This window comes from Chinchilla lanigera, unplaced genomic scaffold, assembly GCF_000276665.1.
Source record: "Chinchilla lanigera isolate Chin_1 unplaced genomic scaffold, ChiLan1.0 scaffold00018, whole genome shotgun sequence".
NCBI lineage: Eukaryota > Metazoa > Chordata > Mammalia > Rodentia > Chinchillidae > Chinchilla > Chinchilla lanigera.
The window spans coordinates 7,371,365-7,387,744 of record NW_004955419.1 but is presented as its reverse complement, the minus strand read 5'-3'; the positions used below and the strand labels follow the sequence as shown (position 1 = coordinate 7,387,744).

Sequence of the window (16,380 nt, the reverse complement as noted above, 5' to 3'; positions counted from 1 at the left end):
ATGAAAAGAAAAGAAGCAAAGTTTTGTTTTGCAGTGTCAACTCTTTTGAGACTGTTAATAAAGATGTTCTACAGGCACTGAGGGAGCACAACATCTGAAAACAGAAACTAAGATACATTTTCCTTCTCTGGGTAGGGCTACAAAAATTCAAAGGGATATTTAGAAATACTATTACAAAAGTAAGAGAGAATGAGGCTGTCCTTTCAGTGTTTTTCCCCTCTCTGATTTTCGAATTATCTCTAGTATATGTGCATCATTCATTTTTATTACCTTGATTTTTTTTCTCATTACAAAATTAACACTTTAAAATTACAACACATGTTGCTATGGTTTGGTCTTAAACGTCCCCCCAAAACTCAAGTATTTAAGGTGTGGTCCCCAGGTGATAAAATTGTTGGGAAGTGGCAGAAACATTAGTAGGTGGGAGCTAGAGGAGGGAGTAGATCGCTGGGGGTGTAGCCTTAAAGGGTATATTGGGACTCTACTCTATTCCTTCTGCTCACCCCCTCCTTCTTGGTCACATGAGGTAAGCAGCTTTTACAATGCCATACATACCCTTCCATGGTGTTCTGGTTTAGCAGAGGGTCAAAATGACATGGTCAAGTGACCATGTACTGAAGCATCTAAAACTGTAAACCAGAATGAGGCTCTCAGAGCTGGGTGTGGTGGTGTATACCTGTAATCCCAGCACTTGGGAAGCTGAGGTAGGAAGATCCTTGAAAGTTCAAGGCCAGCCTGGGCTACATAGCGAGATCCTATCTCCAAAAAGAAAAAAAAAAAACTTTCCCCCAAACAAGTTGATTATCTCAGGTATTTTGTTACACCAGAAAGCACAAAAATTTTGTTACACCAGAAAGCTTCAAAAATTCAAGCAATTTAAAAACATTTCATGTAGAAGCTTAAAGGCAATCTTAAAATAAGGATCATGACCTTTAAAATCCACATGTAGTAGGAACTAATATGAATTCACTTTTCTAACATTAGCTGAAGTTCTAGTTTAAAAAAAGACCCCTCCCACATCTGTTTTAGCCCTTCTAATAGCTTATAACTCCTCCAAGAGCCAATAGAGCATAAGAAACATAGTATAAGGCTGCACATTAAATCTGAGTTCTGCTCACAGCTGACCTTCTCACCAGTTATGTGATCTTAAGCAAATAGCTTTTCCCAGAAATTATGTATGTATGTATATACAGGATAGTTAACATAGTTGTTCTACTGTCTTCTATTTCTTTGCTGAAAGAAACTGTCAATGAGTCCTTGACTGATCAGTATTGCATGTCTCATCTGTTTTCATGAGAAACCACTTTGAAGATATCAATATGTAATACAACAAGCATTGTTAATTTCCTACCACTTTGTTTGTAACTCTGTATTGTCTGTACTGTTCTTTTGCTATTTTGTAAAAGGTTGTCTGTCTGTTAATGTTTTCCTCCTTTTATCTTTAAAAAAAAAAAAATAGCTTCTCCCAGTTTCATTTTTCCAATCTGTGAAATGGGAAACTAATTCTTGGGGAAAGGATTTATTGTAGTGTGAATATTTCAAAGGGTAAAAGACTATTCCACAGAACATAATGTTTTCTCCTTATGCCTCATTTTATTCATGCATAAATTAAGAAAATTAAACTAGATGAGCTCTAAGTTTCTTTTAAATCTAATCTTGAGGAACTTTCTTTTAAAATAAGTGACACATAAAATTAGCAGAAGTTTAATGTTGCTCATTCTGTTGTGCGTGGAACCCCCTGGAAATTTAATAATAATGTCTAAAATTCATATTGTCCTTGCTGAAAAATGGTTAAAGAGGAGATGACCAAAAATCACAAACAAAAAGGAGGGACAAGAAGGAGGAATAATAATGATGAGTGTTTCCTGAAAGTGATTTCATACTCCTTGGCTGAGCATCCCAGACCTGGTAAGGGGTCACCAAGAAAATAAGCGGTCAAAAGAAGGAATGTAGGGCTCCTTTCCAACCAAATTCAAGTACAAAACTTTGGGAGCACAACTCACCACCTGTGAAAGGCTTTTCCTTATTCTTTATTTTGCCATTTCACAGTTCTACATAATCCTCTCAGCAATGTACTTTGTTGCAGGAAGAAATGTCTGATCCTTTCTGCAGGACAGAGGCAAATTTAAATCTGTCAAATGGAAAGACGGCTGGAATGGACTGTAGGTGAATAAGGGAGAGTAACAGGAGATGTCGGGGGAAAGGCAGGAGCCAACGATATAAAATCACATAGGCCATGGAAAGAAATTTGAATTTTATTCCAAGTGGGATCAGAGGCCGTTGGAGAGTTTAAGTATGAGAATGTCACAATCTGGCTTTACATTTTTAAAAGATCATTCTAGTTATGTTGAAACTGAACTGTGGTGGGGTAAGAGTCGGGGGACAGAGAAACAGACAGGAGGCAGAAAGGCCAGATGAGAGGGTGGCCGAGTAGTTCAAGGCGATGACGTGGCTTGGACAAGGACAATGCAACAAAGGTCATGAACAAAGTCAGACTCAGGATTTATGTTGAAGCTTATAGAACTTGCTAGTGGACTGGATATTTACAGTAAGACAGAGAAATCAAATAGAACTCTTAGGCTTTGGAACTCGGCAGTGGGGTGAATGATACCATAGTGAAGGACACCAGAGGTAGAGCAAGCTTAGTTTTTAGGACAAAACAGTTATTTTGGATATATTAGGTTTGTAAGGCCAACTACAGCATTCAGGTGAAGTAGTCTGTTGGATATTTGTAGAAATTAAGGGAGAAATGTAAATCTAATGGCATTTCAGTTAAATCTAGGGGACTGAATGAAACCACCTAGGTGGGAAATATAAATGGAGAAGTCAAACTTATCAAGCTCTAAGCTCTGGCACATGCCTGTGCTAACAGCAGAGCTGAGGAAGATCCAGGAGAACCAACAAATGAGGGAGACCTAGCGAAAGACACAGAAATACAGGAATGTGTGATAGCCCACGGCCAAAAAAAGTAGTCAAGGAACAAAGGAGCAGTCAACTCAGTCAAGCTGCCAAGGTCAAGCTACTCACGTGGGACACTATGAATACATGAAGGTGCCTCAAATTCTTAAAAAGAAATATACCATATAACAATGAAGTTCTAGATTAAAAGTTAATAGACCCTCTTCCACCTCTACTTTAAGGGAAATGTACTCAATAAAGAAATAAAAAGAACACACAGAAGTAAACAGGAAGAAAATTACCCAAAGAAATCTCTCATTAAGATTTTGAAAATGTTTCCTGGAAATCTTTCCTCATTTACAGAGGTTTGGGTTTTGTTATTTAAACAGTCTAATTATGTAGTGCATGTTATTTTATACCCTGTTTCTTTTACCCTCTCATGCAGTTTCACATCATTTTACATTTTAGTGGAACTGGGTATGTAGCTCAGTGGTACAGTGCTAACTTAGCATGTGTGAGGCCCTGGATTTAATTCCCAAGAACAATTAGTTAATTAGATTGCTGGGTTTTTTTTTTTTTTTTGTCTTTTTGAGATAGGGTCTTACTATGCAGTTCAGGCTGGCCTTGAGCTCACTTTGTAGTCCAGACTGGCTTCAAACTCACAACAATCCTCCTGCCTCAGCTTCTCGAGTGCTGGGATTACAGGTGTGCACCACCACGCCCGACATTAATTTAGTTCTAACAATAAAAATTAATGACATAATATTAACAGTTACCAGTTACTGATGGTATGATGAACCAGGCACTCTACTAGGGCTGCACAAATGCATTGCATTTAATCTTCATAACAACTTATTAGGAAGGTTATTCTCAGAACAGATTCCTGAAAACAGAGTTCCTGGATCAAAGCAGCATTTTTAGGACTTCTGATATTTACCATCAAATTGCTTTTCATCATGTTTCCCCAAAATGTTTTACTACAAAAAGAATACTTTAAAAATCAACTTCAATCTCAAATAAAGTTTATTATTAATAGAGTAAGGCTTCAAAGGAAGAAAATAAGGACTATGAGTGGCCACCAGAGGGCAACCGTATCACAGCACTGTTAGAAAAAAAAAATTCAGTTGAGAAAAAAGGGCAGATTTTACATGAGGCTTCAGTTTTAAACTAAGTATTTGTACTCCTTCATGTTGGGGTCTACTTTCATTATATTTATAAACACAGATGCCACTTGTCTTTCATATTACTAGCTGTTTTTAGAAATCACAACAATGAAAAGGATTTCTTTTTACCTTAAATTATCTCCAGAGCAAGCATAGGTTGGCATTTACCTAACAGTAAGAAGTGCTTTACTGCTGCAAGGAAAAATAAAAGCAAGCACCAGCAATGTCCACAGCTTTCTAGTACAATGAAAGATCTAGGCAGCTACTGAAATTTATTCAGTATGATGAAGCATTCCTGTCATTTCCCAATATGAAACCTTATTTTCTTCTATATGTTTTACCATTCACTTGCTCCTTTATTCAATGAACATTCAGTGCATACTTAGTTTTGTCAAAATTCATGGCAGAGATTGCATATACATTGGTAAACAAAACTGATATTGTTCTTGCCCTTATGGAACTTAAAATGCAGTGAGTCAGCCATGTATGACTCACATCTACAAATAAATATAATTAATAACTGTGTTAGATGCCATGAAAAAATACAAGTGGATGTGAGAGCATGGAAATTTTCATTTAGCATGGAAATGATTTCTAATCATCAGAAAATGATTTCTAATAAAGTGATCTTTAACTGAAGACTTGGAGAAAGAATATGACTTAAAAAGACAAAGGGCCTGGGGTCCGGCTAAAGATGGGTTAGAAAGACCAGTCCAGGCAGAGGAAAGATCATGAAAGAGAATCCTGAGACAAGGAAACACAGCTTCTTTTAGAAATAAATGACAGAATGCCTTGATCAGCAGTAAAAAAGGAATAGCACAAGGTATAACTGGAAAGCTGGCAGGGACTAGATCATATAAAAGAAAAAAAAAACCCACAATTTATTCTAAACCAATTTCCCTACATATGCTTCACTGCAGAGCTGAAGATTAGCAGGGAGAGTAAGCTTTAAGCACAGATTTTTTTTCAGGATACTTTCAGTTTCAAATATGCTGCTACTCTGCTCTCATAAAAACACTTGTGCTTGTGAAACTAGGGTATCCTGATTTTTTGGTTGGTGAAAAAATTCTTCAAAAAATATTTCTAATCTTTACATTTAGGAAAACTGAAGATCAGACATTATATTTATTTTCAAGTCTGCCTAAGTGTGTTTTTCTTTGTTTTGAAGTTGATAAGGGTTTGCTAGGCTTTCTGAACCTGTAGATTAATGCCTTTCATCAGTATGGAAAATTCTTGGCCAATATCTTTTCATATATTGCTCTGACCTAGCATCTCTTTCCTCCCTTTCTGGGTCTTCAATTACATTATTAGACCTTTTGGATGTGTTCCATGTGTCTTTCTTGCTCTGTTCTTGCCACCGTATTTTTGTTACATACTTCAGTTAATGTGCCAGGGATTTTAGTATATGTGCTGCTGAAGCAAGCACAATATACCAGGGATTTGAACTCACACCCTTACAATTATATGAGAAGAATCAACATATACAGAAAGATTTTAAAATGAAAAGAGCAACAGAATAATTACATGACAAAATGAAAGAAAAACATACCTGTGAGAACATCACAACTGGCTGACCGATCATTGCACTGGCAGGGCAAGCAACCATCCTTACTAAAGCCATAATATCCATCTTGGCATTGATTACATGTGGAGCCGGTGACGCCCTCTCTGCACTGGCAATTCCCAGAACTGCAAATAAAAGCAAAAGCAGTGAACAAAAGTGAATCAGTTTGATTATAGATGATCCTAAGGTAGCAAAGGGTTTCAACTAAATTCTGGTTACTAGAAGTATGAATCAATTTTTATTTAACTTGGAAGTTGAAAAGCTTCATGACTATATAATTCAGCTACCATGGTACTAATACTAATCTTTGCAACTATTTAATCCTCTGTACTTTGGTAGTTTAAAATAAATGATAAAGGATCCATGGAGAGTAGAAGTTCCCAATGCCTAGAAACCTTTTTTACTAAGCACTGGGACACAGAAGTCATATCACTGCATATTTCTTTCCTGAATTATCCCACCATTTTATCAGCATCCATTCCAATCTAGAGAAAAGAAGAAACATTGCCTAACCCTCCCCAAGCTTCTGGCTGAAGAATATGAAGACCAAGATCTTAATAAATATGCTAACTCGTATCTATTTAGATGCTAGAAATGGATACTACTCCTTAGTTTGTGCCTAGGATGTATTTTAATCAATTTTGGTAGCTAAGCTAAATATGGGAAAATGAAGATCTCTATAAATCCATATAAAAATTCTAGATTGTCAACCCTTCAAGAAAAACGCTAAAATTCTAAAGAAAAATATGACATTTAGTACTCCAACTACTCCTCTTTAGATATTTTCTCTTCTTAGACACTCATTATAACAGTGATACCATTTCTTGCCAATCATTAGACCTTTGGTGCCACTTTCAATTCCTCTCCCTATACTCTTATGAACATTCATTCATACCCAACAAATTGCCATTTTTTATTGATTTTTCTTTCAAATATTTCTTAGTATTGTCATTTTTCTTATGATCATCCTTAATATAACATCTTTCTTCCTCTTCACTTCTAAAATTTTTCTGCTTGCAAGGCTCTTTCTCCATGAAACTTTGCTCTATCTGGTCCACAGAAATCTTCTGGCTTCCTGACTTCATATTCTATATGTCAGACATGTGTTGTTCTATATTCTTTTAATATGTAAGGCTTGTTTTCCTAATCAGATTGTAAATGTTCTGAAGTAAAGGCCATATTGCAGAGTTCTCTATCTTTAAGACCTATCACAATTATAGGGACTATATACTACAATAATCTTTTTCATGTCATATACCTTACTAAATAAGTTTTCTTAGTCCAGGAACTATATTTTAAAGAGCTTACTATCCACAGAAAGGAGATAAAGTATATACCCAGTTTGTTGTAGGTATTTAATGAAGTTTGACAAATAATAAATGCAAAACCTAAGCTGCGGGTGGGCATATGTCTGTGTCAATAGCACTTTGTGAAGCTGAAACAGGAGGATTGAAAGTTTGAGTCCCACTTGGGAAACATAATAAGACCCTGTCTTAAAAAAATTACAACAGATCTGAGGATGTAGCTCAATGCAAAGACCCTGGATTCCATCCTAAACACTGCAAAGACAAAAGAAGCAAACACACAGAAAGACCACAAGCTAAATTTGAGAAGTAAGCACTTACTGGGGAAAAAACAAAAATGAAAAACAACACTAATCCTAGGGTTTTGAGAAAAACACACACACAACTTAGGGCTGGGCTAGTTAGGCCTCACTAGCCACACTAAAATTATATTCAACTTATTTATTTTATGTATTTTTTACAGAGCTAGAGATGGAACCCAGGGCCTTGTGCATAAAAGACAAATGCTCTACCACTGAGTCCTCACCCTGTGGCCCTTTTTTATATGCTCATTTTCAATCTCAAAATTTTGCACTTCTGAATAGGTTTTGGCACTAGTCATGCCAGATGGGGACAATTTAAGGTAAAACAGCTTTTTAACATAAGTTTTCTTAGATATTCAGCTTCTTCATAATGAGCCCCTGTGGAGCCATTCATTTTAGTTCAGGAGGTCATGCTAAAACTAACACTTACATCAATTAAAGTAATTCCCTATTACCTTATCTACTTATATACCTGCAATAGAATTTCTTAGTTTGAGAGTTAGTGGAACTCTGGGTTGAATTTTGCAGGATGGGAGCGATACAATCTTTAACCATGTCTGTTCTACTTGTAGCATATAAACCTAAACATACTTTTTCACTATTTGAGATATGCCTCTGTTTATTCCTCCCTAAGCTAAATAATGAGAGTTTTTGCCTTTTATCTCTGAAAATCTATTTTGAGTAATTAAAGTTGAATTTTCCTTCTGTTTTCCACTTACTCTAGTTCTCTATAATGTCTCAAAAATAGCAAAAAGTAGTAGAAAATCAGGAGGTGTCTATATGAAAAATTCTTAGGGCTTAAATAACATCAATCTACAAAAGAAAGTCAAGCGCATGTAACTAATACATGCTTACCATATCTCAAAGCCTGGTATCCTAAAAAAAATCACACATCCAACTACACTTCTGTTAAAATCTTCCTAGTGTGGGTTATGTAATTTCTTAGTTTTCAAGAGTTAAAGACATCATATTGCAGTGATACATGCATACCCATGTTTATAGCAGCACAGTTCATTACAGTTAAATCTAAAGCAGCCTATATGTACATCAATAGATGAATGGATAAAGAAAAATGTATTTATACACAATGAAGTATTACTCTGCCATAAAGAAAAATAAATTTGATTCATTTATAGGAAAACAGATGTACCTCAAGACCATAATGTTAAGTGAAATATATCAAACACACAAACTTAAATATCATATGTTTTCTCTTATATGAAAAACACAACATATAAATCAAGAGCAAAATAAAAGATAAGTAATAGAAAGTAGGACAATAGATCTTTCTGAAATGGGAAGAGAATCAAGAGCTGGAGGGAGGGGGAGAGAGGAGAAAGGGATAAAAAAAGGAAGTAAGATGTGTTATGTACATGTACCAGTTCTACGCAAGGAATTACATTATGTGCTCCAAATGTATACTAATAAAAAATATAAATAAGAAAATATAAAATTAAGGCACCTGAAAGCATGAACAGGACAATGATTAATAATAATAATAACAATAAGCCTTATTTATTGATGGCCTGTGTCAATAAATACATCTTTTCTCTCACTCTTATAGCAATTCTACTAGGCAGAAGTCCTAATCTTCATTTTACTATTGAAAGAACTCAGAGAGGATAAAGTTACTAACCACAGCTAGTGAGTCATGTTTATTTATACAAAGCCAAACTTCCTCCCGTTATTCTTTACAGCCCAAGCATCACAATTCACCATATATGCAAGTTTTGACTTCAGTGATACTATTTCTAGCTTGTCCAGAATAAATCCTGGTCTCTCTTTTCTTCTCTATTAAAAGCTGAGCAATCTTACCACTTGAAGAGCAGCTGCCACCTAACAAAGTCCAAGTATTTAAGAGATACAAGCCCAAATATTTTGATGTTCAAGCTAATTAAAGCTTAATTAAACTTAACACTGATCGTATAAAAGATGAGCATTGCTTTTAAGTACAACATAAATTTACCATGCATATCTCTGAAGAGTAACTTTGCAAAACAGAAAAAGAAACACCACATACATGTATATGCATACCTTAACCACAATGAGGTAAAAGAGCTAGCAAAGTAAATCTGTATTCACCAAATGAAAAGTTCAAAAACATCTCAGGACTCAACCAGAAGGAATAAGTTAATTTAAGTCCTTCCAAAAATCAAAGGTAACTTCATGAATTCTGATAACTCTGTTGACTGACTCTAGATACTGTACTTTACTCTTTTCTGGATAGTTTCAAATAACAGGGAAGGAGGTGCTTTTCTCTCTTTAAAAATATATAAAGAACAGAGTGGGAAATTTGGTTGTGAGACTGTACTAGAAGTACTTTTCCCTCGTGTTACTCATGGCCCATGGCCAATTTCTGCATATATGAGAATTAAATCACTCAACAAACATAAAGCTTGCCTGTGTGACTTCTTTTAGAGAATAAAGGCTTTACAACACCCCCTTTCATGGGCTCTTTCTATGAAACACTGTTGAATGCTTTTTGAAGCAAAGGTCAATGATATAAATGCAATGAAAAAAGGTCTGTTAACAGACCACTTATGCTTATCTATAGATTTGAAATAAAAGAACTCAAGGTCCTCAGCTTCATATTTGGAGAATAAAAGAGCACAGAACTGGATTTTCAATAGAAATAAGTTATCCAGACTACTGAAATCAGCTAATTTTTTTTTTTAAGATACAAGTTGCTCATCTGGTATCACTTCTTAAAACTGTGAGTTTCTAGTAAAGTACTAATGTGGTATAGTTACAGTAAAAAGAATGTACAATTATTCACAAAAGCATAAGTTTCAGCTATACTAAGAACAAACATTTGTTAAATTAGCATTTGTTAAATTAGCCCAAATGGGATTCTCAGATTATTTTTTTCTTGTCACTGTTATAGAATTAACATACTCATGAGGCAAACAGATATTACAAGGTTTTAATACTTTGGTGTGAACAAATATTACAAAGTTTTAATACTGAAAAAAAAAACAGCTTTAAGGGCTAGAGGTAGCTCAGTGGTAGAGCATGTGCTTAGCATATGCAAGGCTGTAGACTCAATCCCCACTCCAACATTTTTTTTTTAGATTGGGTCTCACTATATAGATCAGGCTGGCATTGAACTCACTATGTAGTCCGAGCTGGCCTGGAATTCACAGTAATCCTCTTCCTTTAACCTCCTGAGTGCTGGGATAACAGACATGCACCACTACACCTGGCTCCAACACTTTTTTAAACAACTAATTTTTAAAAAAATAAAGAGGGTCAGGGATATAGCCCAGTGGCACAGGCGCCTGCCTGGCAAGTGCAAGGTCCTGAGTTAAATTCCCAGTACCAACAACAAAAACAAAAACAAAAACACAATATATTTTCCAACATGAATAGTTATTAATTTTTTCAAAAGGAAACTCAAAGGTGTATCATTTAAAGATATGGCACATATTTATATCACAAAAATAAAAGCAAATTATCTTTTTAAAAGGTCTGATCTATTTTAAAAGATCAGTGGGTATAGAATATTCAGAATTTCCATTATTTTATAATCATATTGATTAGGTGGAAAGGGTAGAATTTAAGAAAGAAACTAGTAAGAGTTTATGGGGAAAAAAACACAGGCTGAGGAGACAGAGAGTTGGTTCCGAGTCCAGCTCTGCGCATGACTAGTTGGCAGAAAGCACTTAATCTCTCACAGCCTCAGTATTCTCATTGGTAAAATACTGTGAGAATTAAAGATTCCATACACAGGATTCTTAGCAGATTGTCCAGAACACACTCATCCTCAAAAGTGAAAGCCACTGCGAAGACAATGACAGTATTCTTAGGTCCTTATTCACTTATTCTGAGAATGGTAAGGAGAATAGACTAGATTTTCAGTAGGCAAAGACCAGGAAGTCTTTGTTATTTTTAAAAATCTGTTAGCAAATCTGAAGATATAGTAAGAAAGTAAAGGTTAATTACTAGTTTGGACCAAAAATGTGACTAGGAAAAGAGAGAGCTTTATAATCATCTAGTAGAAACAGTGTTTGGAAAGGAAGTTTTACGACTGAGAAGGGGAAGGATCTGCAAAGTCCTGCATTGGATAAGGCTGAAGAAAGCTGGACTGAACATGCTTTTGTACCAACTATTTGATGATTTAATTTTAAAAACTTTTTTCTAAATTGTCAAATGTCTTGGGATATGTTTTTGTTATCAAACATTGTCCATCATCTTAAGATTTATTGGATCTAAGTTGTGTGTGCACCCATACCTTTATCAATTCTCACTCAAGAACTCACAGATTAACTAAAACACCATAATTCTACTAAGGAGAACTGATGCGCTACTGATCACTCAGACACCTTGGTTTCCCTCCTTCTTCCACTCCAGCTTACATGTAGACAAAGACATGGAGAGAACAAGGAACAGAAAAAATAGATAACTAAGTGTACCCACTTTCTTCTCCCTCTTCTTTTCTAATAACTAAAAACAATTTAGCTTGAGGACTCTATTAAAACAGAGTCTGAAACTAATGGAAAATTGCTGAATATAAGTTCTCTCACTATATTAAAAATATGTTTTAGGAAGTAACTAAAAAAAGTTTTTCTCACTAGAAAGAATTTCTCAAAATTTTTATTAGTACATGTTTTTGATAATGTAGCAAAAGGTTTTACATGAAAAAATAAATAAAATGAAAAATTAATTTTTCATTTCATGTTTGGGTCATGATTTTGTAAAAGTAGTAAAAGAAATAGTTTTTCCTTTTCTTGCTATGAAAGAAATTCCATAATTAGACATTTTGGCAAAAGATTGTCTATTCTGTCTTTCTACAGCCATGTAAAAGACCATTATGCAATGAGCAAAGCTCCTTTTCTGGAGGGGAAAAAAAAGACAGCTTTATTGTTGGAAACATTGGGCTATTATGCTAAACATTCCTGGTATTTTTGAGGACAAGTAGTCTAAAATATGTTTAGAGGAAATTCATATTCAGATAGAAATTCTTAATACTCAGAGCATACTGCCTAAGTACAAAAATATTTTCTGACAACGGATCTTACCAAAATCAAATTTAAAAATTTATTTTAAAAGTAAAACTTGAAAGCAAAAAAATCAAGTATCATATTTCCAGAGCCATAACTCAGGAAGGCTAATTGAATTCAACAAGAAAGTTATTTTTTTACCTCCTTCACTATTCTTTTTAACAGAAGAAATACAGTCACAAAAATTCTCAAACCCACTCAATTATTCCATTATTTTGATAGAAATTTCTGCATTTCTAAGTCATTTTGAATAAAGAAAACATAGAGGCAAACATGAGACCCAACTATCTAAAAAAGAAGCTACTTCTCAAATATGTTAACATTTGAATTCTTTTGTAACTATTATAAAAGATTTGCTTAATCAAAGTACAATTATTAATACCGGAGTTTTGTATATGTTGTATTCTAAAATTAACTTGTAGGGCCTGGAGTTTAGAACTTATTTTTCCTCACAGAAATGACTACACTGATGGAGTGGGGGTGAAGGGGTAGTTTTTGAGGGTACTTGTTTACTAAGGCAAACAAAAACCTAACCTAAATTGCCTAACCTAAATTGTCAGTAACTGCAATGCTGAAAGTCAAGAGCTTTATACGCAAGTTCTAAACACTATAGGCCCTATAGGTGGTAAGTAGACTGGTCAGAAAGTAATGTTAACACTTACTGAGTTCTTGCTGCAGGTTATAAAGAAAGTACAGATCAAAATATTCATGAAGTACTTCATGTAGTCCTTATAACTATTCTGACATAAGTTTCAGGTTTACCACTTTTCACCAAGTTAAATTTCCACATTTGAAAGATGGGAATAACAAGCTGTTTGCAAAGGTTGTAAAGATTGACTGAATTTAAATATTTAAATGTGCTCCAAATATGAAATACTGTAGGAGCATCAGATATGATAAACTATTAATACTTCAACATCCTGAATTGGTAGAGCATCAGCAACATGAGCAACTCAGTATTTAAAGTCATATAGCCAATAGTAGACAGAATTAGAAACTAGGTCTTTTGTCTCCTAACCGAGTGTTTTCTTTCTTTTTATAGTACAGATTACCTCAATGTAGCTCATAAAAGTAAGGCAGAAGGTTTCAATGAGCTTAATTTAATAATTTGTTACACTTGAAGAAACTTTTTATGTTAATCTCCTGGCTCAGTAGTCATTTAGATATTTCTCTGATAAATGAGAATTTTTTAAAAATATAATTGCCAAAGAAATAAGATTGCTTTTGATCTAACTACATTTCTACAACTTGAGAGCTCTAGTTTCCTACTATATCTAGTACTGTTTGTAAATACTCCTATTCCAGCCTGTTTCCTTGAAAAGCTTTTTTCCCTTTTGTCTAGCAGCATTATTGATAATCTTCAATTTTAAAATTTAAATTTATCATTCATGTAGAAGTAGGTAAATTTATTTCTTTTCTTCTTTTTCTTTCTTGTTTTTTTTTTTTTTTTTGGTGCCTCTGGACCTTACACTTCCCAGGCAGGCACTGTACCACTGAGCTATATCCCTGGCCCACTGTCTAAATTATTATAACTTTATTCTCTCCCAATGTCTTTCTATGAAAAAATTTTAAATATAGATAAGTTCAAAGAACAGTATTTTGAATACTTGCGTATATATTTTGCCTTACATATTATTCCTCTAACTTCTGTTCCCAATTTTCACCACCTCAGCAGTTTTGCTACTGCTTAAAAACATAAGGCCTGTTCCTACATCAAGGACTCTGTACTTGCTGTTCTCTCTGTCGGCCATAACCTTCACAGGGAATCCACATGAATACTCCCCGTGTCTTTCTGTTCTTTATTCAAATGTCATATTCTCAACAGGCCCTGGCTAGCCACACTATCTAAAATTATAATTTTTCTTACTACTTATCACTTCTTATCCTGCTTATTATCTCTCTTCCCATCTAGCATGACAGCTCTATGAAACCAGAGTTCTTTATGTATTTTGTCCACTGATGCATTCGCAGTGCCTAGCACATGACAGGCATGCAAAGTTTGCTTGACGATTGCTCAATATGGCTCCAAAATCTATGTGCACACCCTTAACTCACGATGACCTCCAAATGCAATATTTGCTTTCACGTTAGCCCATTTACTATTTCCATGCACTTAGTCCTGATACTTTATGTCACATTTAAATTCACCTCTTAGAATATTATAAGTAGGACATTCTTTCTAGATGAGTAAAATGAGACATTTAATGACTAACCCATGATGGGCCAATCAGCTTTAAAAGACAGAGATCCCTTCAGTTTGTTCTTTCAAGTAGGACATAGAAAAGCTGACAGGGAAGAAAAAAGTACTACTCTTCAGGGAAAAGTTTCTTTTATTTATTCTCTATTAATAGATTTACTTACTGTTATAACCCTTCAAACAAGCCCTATTTGCATACATAATCATTATATAAACAAAGAATAGAGGCTAGAATGTCCCATCACATGTTTTTTTCTGCACATAAGTTAACTTCGAAGTTTTCTGGGGACAACACATTGCTCACTAGAGCAGTGGTCTTAAAACTTTAGCATACATCAGAATCATCTGCAGGGCTTATTGTAACACTGATTGCTAGGCCTTATCACAGAGCTTTTGATGCAATAGTGTTCAACAGGAATTTGTCTCTCTAATCAGTTCTTAGGTTATGCTGATATCACTGGACTACAGACCATAATTGAAGAATCATTGTACAAGATTAACTGGGAAAATGTTACTGTACTTATTTCACTCTATTTCCATATTCCTATCCCTGATTGGTAAGGCTATCTAATTTCCACCTCCAGGCTTAATGCTGAACCACTGGTATGAATCCTGACCTAAGAAGTGGGTAGTTAAGGCAATCAATCCCAGTTAGATTATCCACTCTATAATCAAACTCCATTTACTACCAGTTCCTTTGACCTTAGTCCCCTGTTTTCTCAATGACAAAATTTTATTATTATTAGTTTCTCAGTTCCTAGCTCCTGGTCCCAGATGCTAGACCTTCCCAGTTCCCACCACAAAGACTGTGTCTATGATACTTGCTCTCAGAACTCCCACATGCCCAACTGCCTACCACTTAAAGTACAGCAAGTTAGGTATTCTACATCTCCAACCATGGATGCAGTGTGAGTATTTACAATGTCCTAATTCTTGTGTTTTCCTTTCAAACGATTCTCTCTGTAATTCCATTACTTCAATGCTTTCCATGAAATATTTATTTCCTTAGCTCAAATCTGATTTTAGATTTACATCTCCCAGGCCTGCACCTAGGTTGATGAAGCACGCTTTCTCTCGCACCAAGACCTACACTTAAAGTTAAGATGCTCATGCTGCCATATGTAATCTTGGCCATGCTATTTCAGGGTACAGTGGGAAGAATCTTGGAGCCAGATAGATCTGGGCTCACATCTGAATTCTGCCATTGATTAGTTATGCCATGTTGCTAAGTAACTTAGCTTCTTAAGAGAAAGATAAATGAGTTGGTCAGAGAAGTAAGAGACATCATATGTGTAAAGCATCAAGTATAGCAAGTTAACAGTATTTATTAAGGGTAATATTCTGTTCTCCCTGCTGCTTCTCCTGGACTATGTAGTTTCTTATAGTTCAGTAAAGAAAGCTAATGTACTTCTTTACAAAAAGTTTTCTTTCTAATATCTGTAACATCTGTTTTGCTAGATATTTTATTCAGTTGCTGAACTCTAAAAAATCAATTCAAGATCAGCAAAACAAAAATTAATAAAATGGCCATCATGTTATGTGTTGGAAATTGGCAGAAGACAAGGGAGTGACTTTGTTATTGACAATATAAACTGTATTTTCACTATAATTTTTGGCAATAGGAAAAACATATCTAAACTGTTCCCAAGAAATATTTAGAATGGACCTTAAATTTGAGAGTATTTAAGTATTAAGTACTTAAGTATTTAAGAAGTTATGTTACAGAACTTCACAAAAAATATACACTTATTCATTAATACCTTTCAATTGTTTCCACCTCTCAGGTTAAGAACTCCTGATTCTAGAGCAGAGGGGCACATACTAACCCAGCACTGGATGGTAAGCTTTAAATGCAGTGAAATAACATGGAGTATGGAATTAGAGTCTGGGGATATAGCTCAGTGGCACAAGTGCCTGCCTAGCAAGCGTGAGGTCCTGAGTTTGATTCCTGA

General features: G+C 34.9%; 1 protein-coding gene across 1 annotated transcript in view; it reads right to left on the bottom strand.

Annotated features, from left to right (window-relative positions):
* Nucleotides 1–16,380, bottom strand: part of Megf9 (multiple EGF-like-domains 9) — a 96,549-nt gene that overhangs the window by 12,052 nt on the left and 68,117 nt on the right. The window contains exon 3 of the mRNA XM_005382601.2: nt 5,611–5,750. Within this exon, the coding sequence (XP_005382658.1) occupies nt 5,611–5,750 (140 nt within the window). The remainder of the gene's footprint in view (nt 1–5,610; nt 5,751–16,380) is intronic.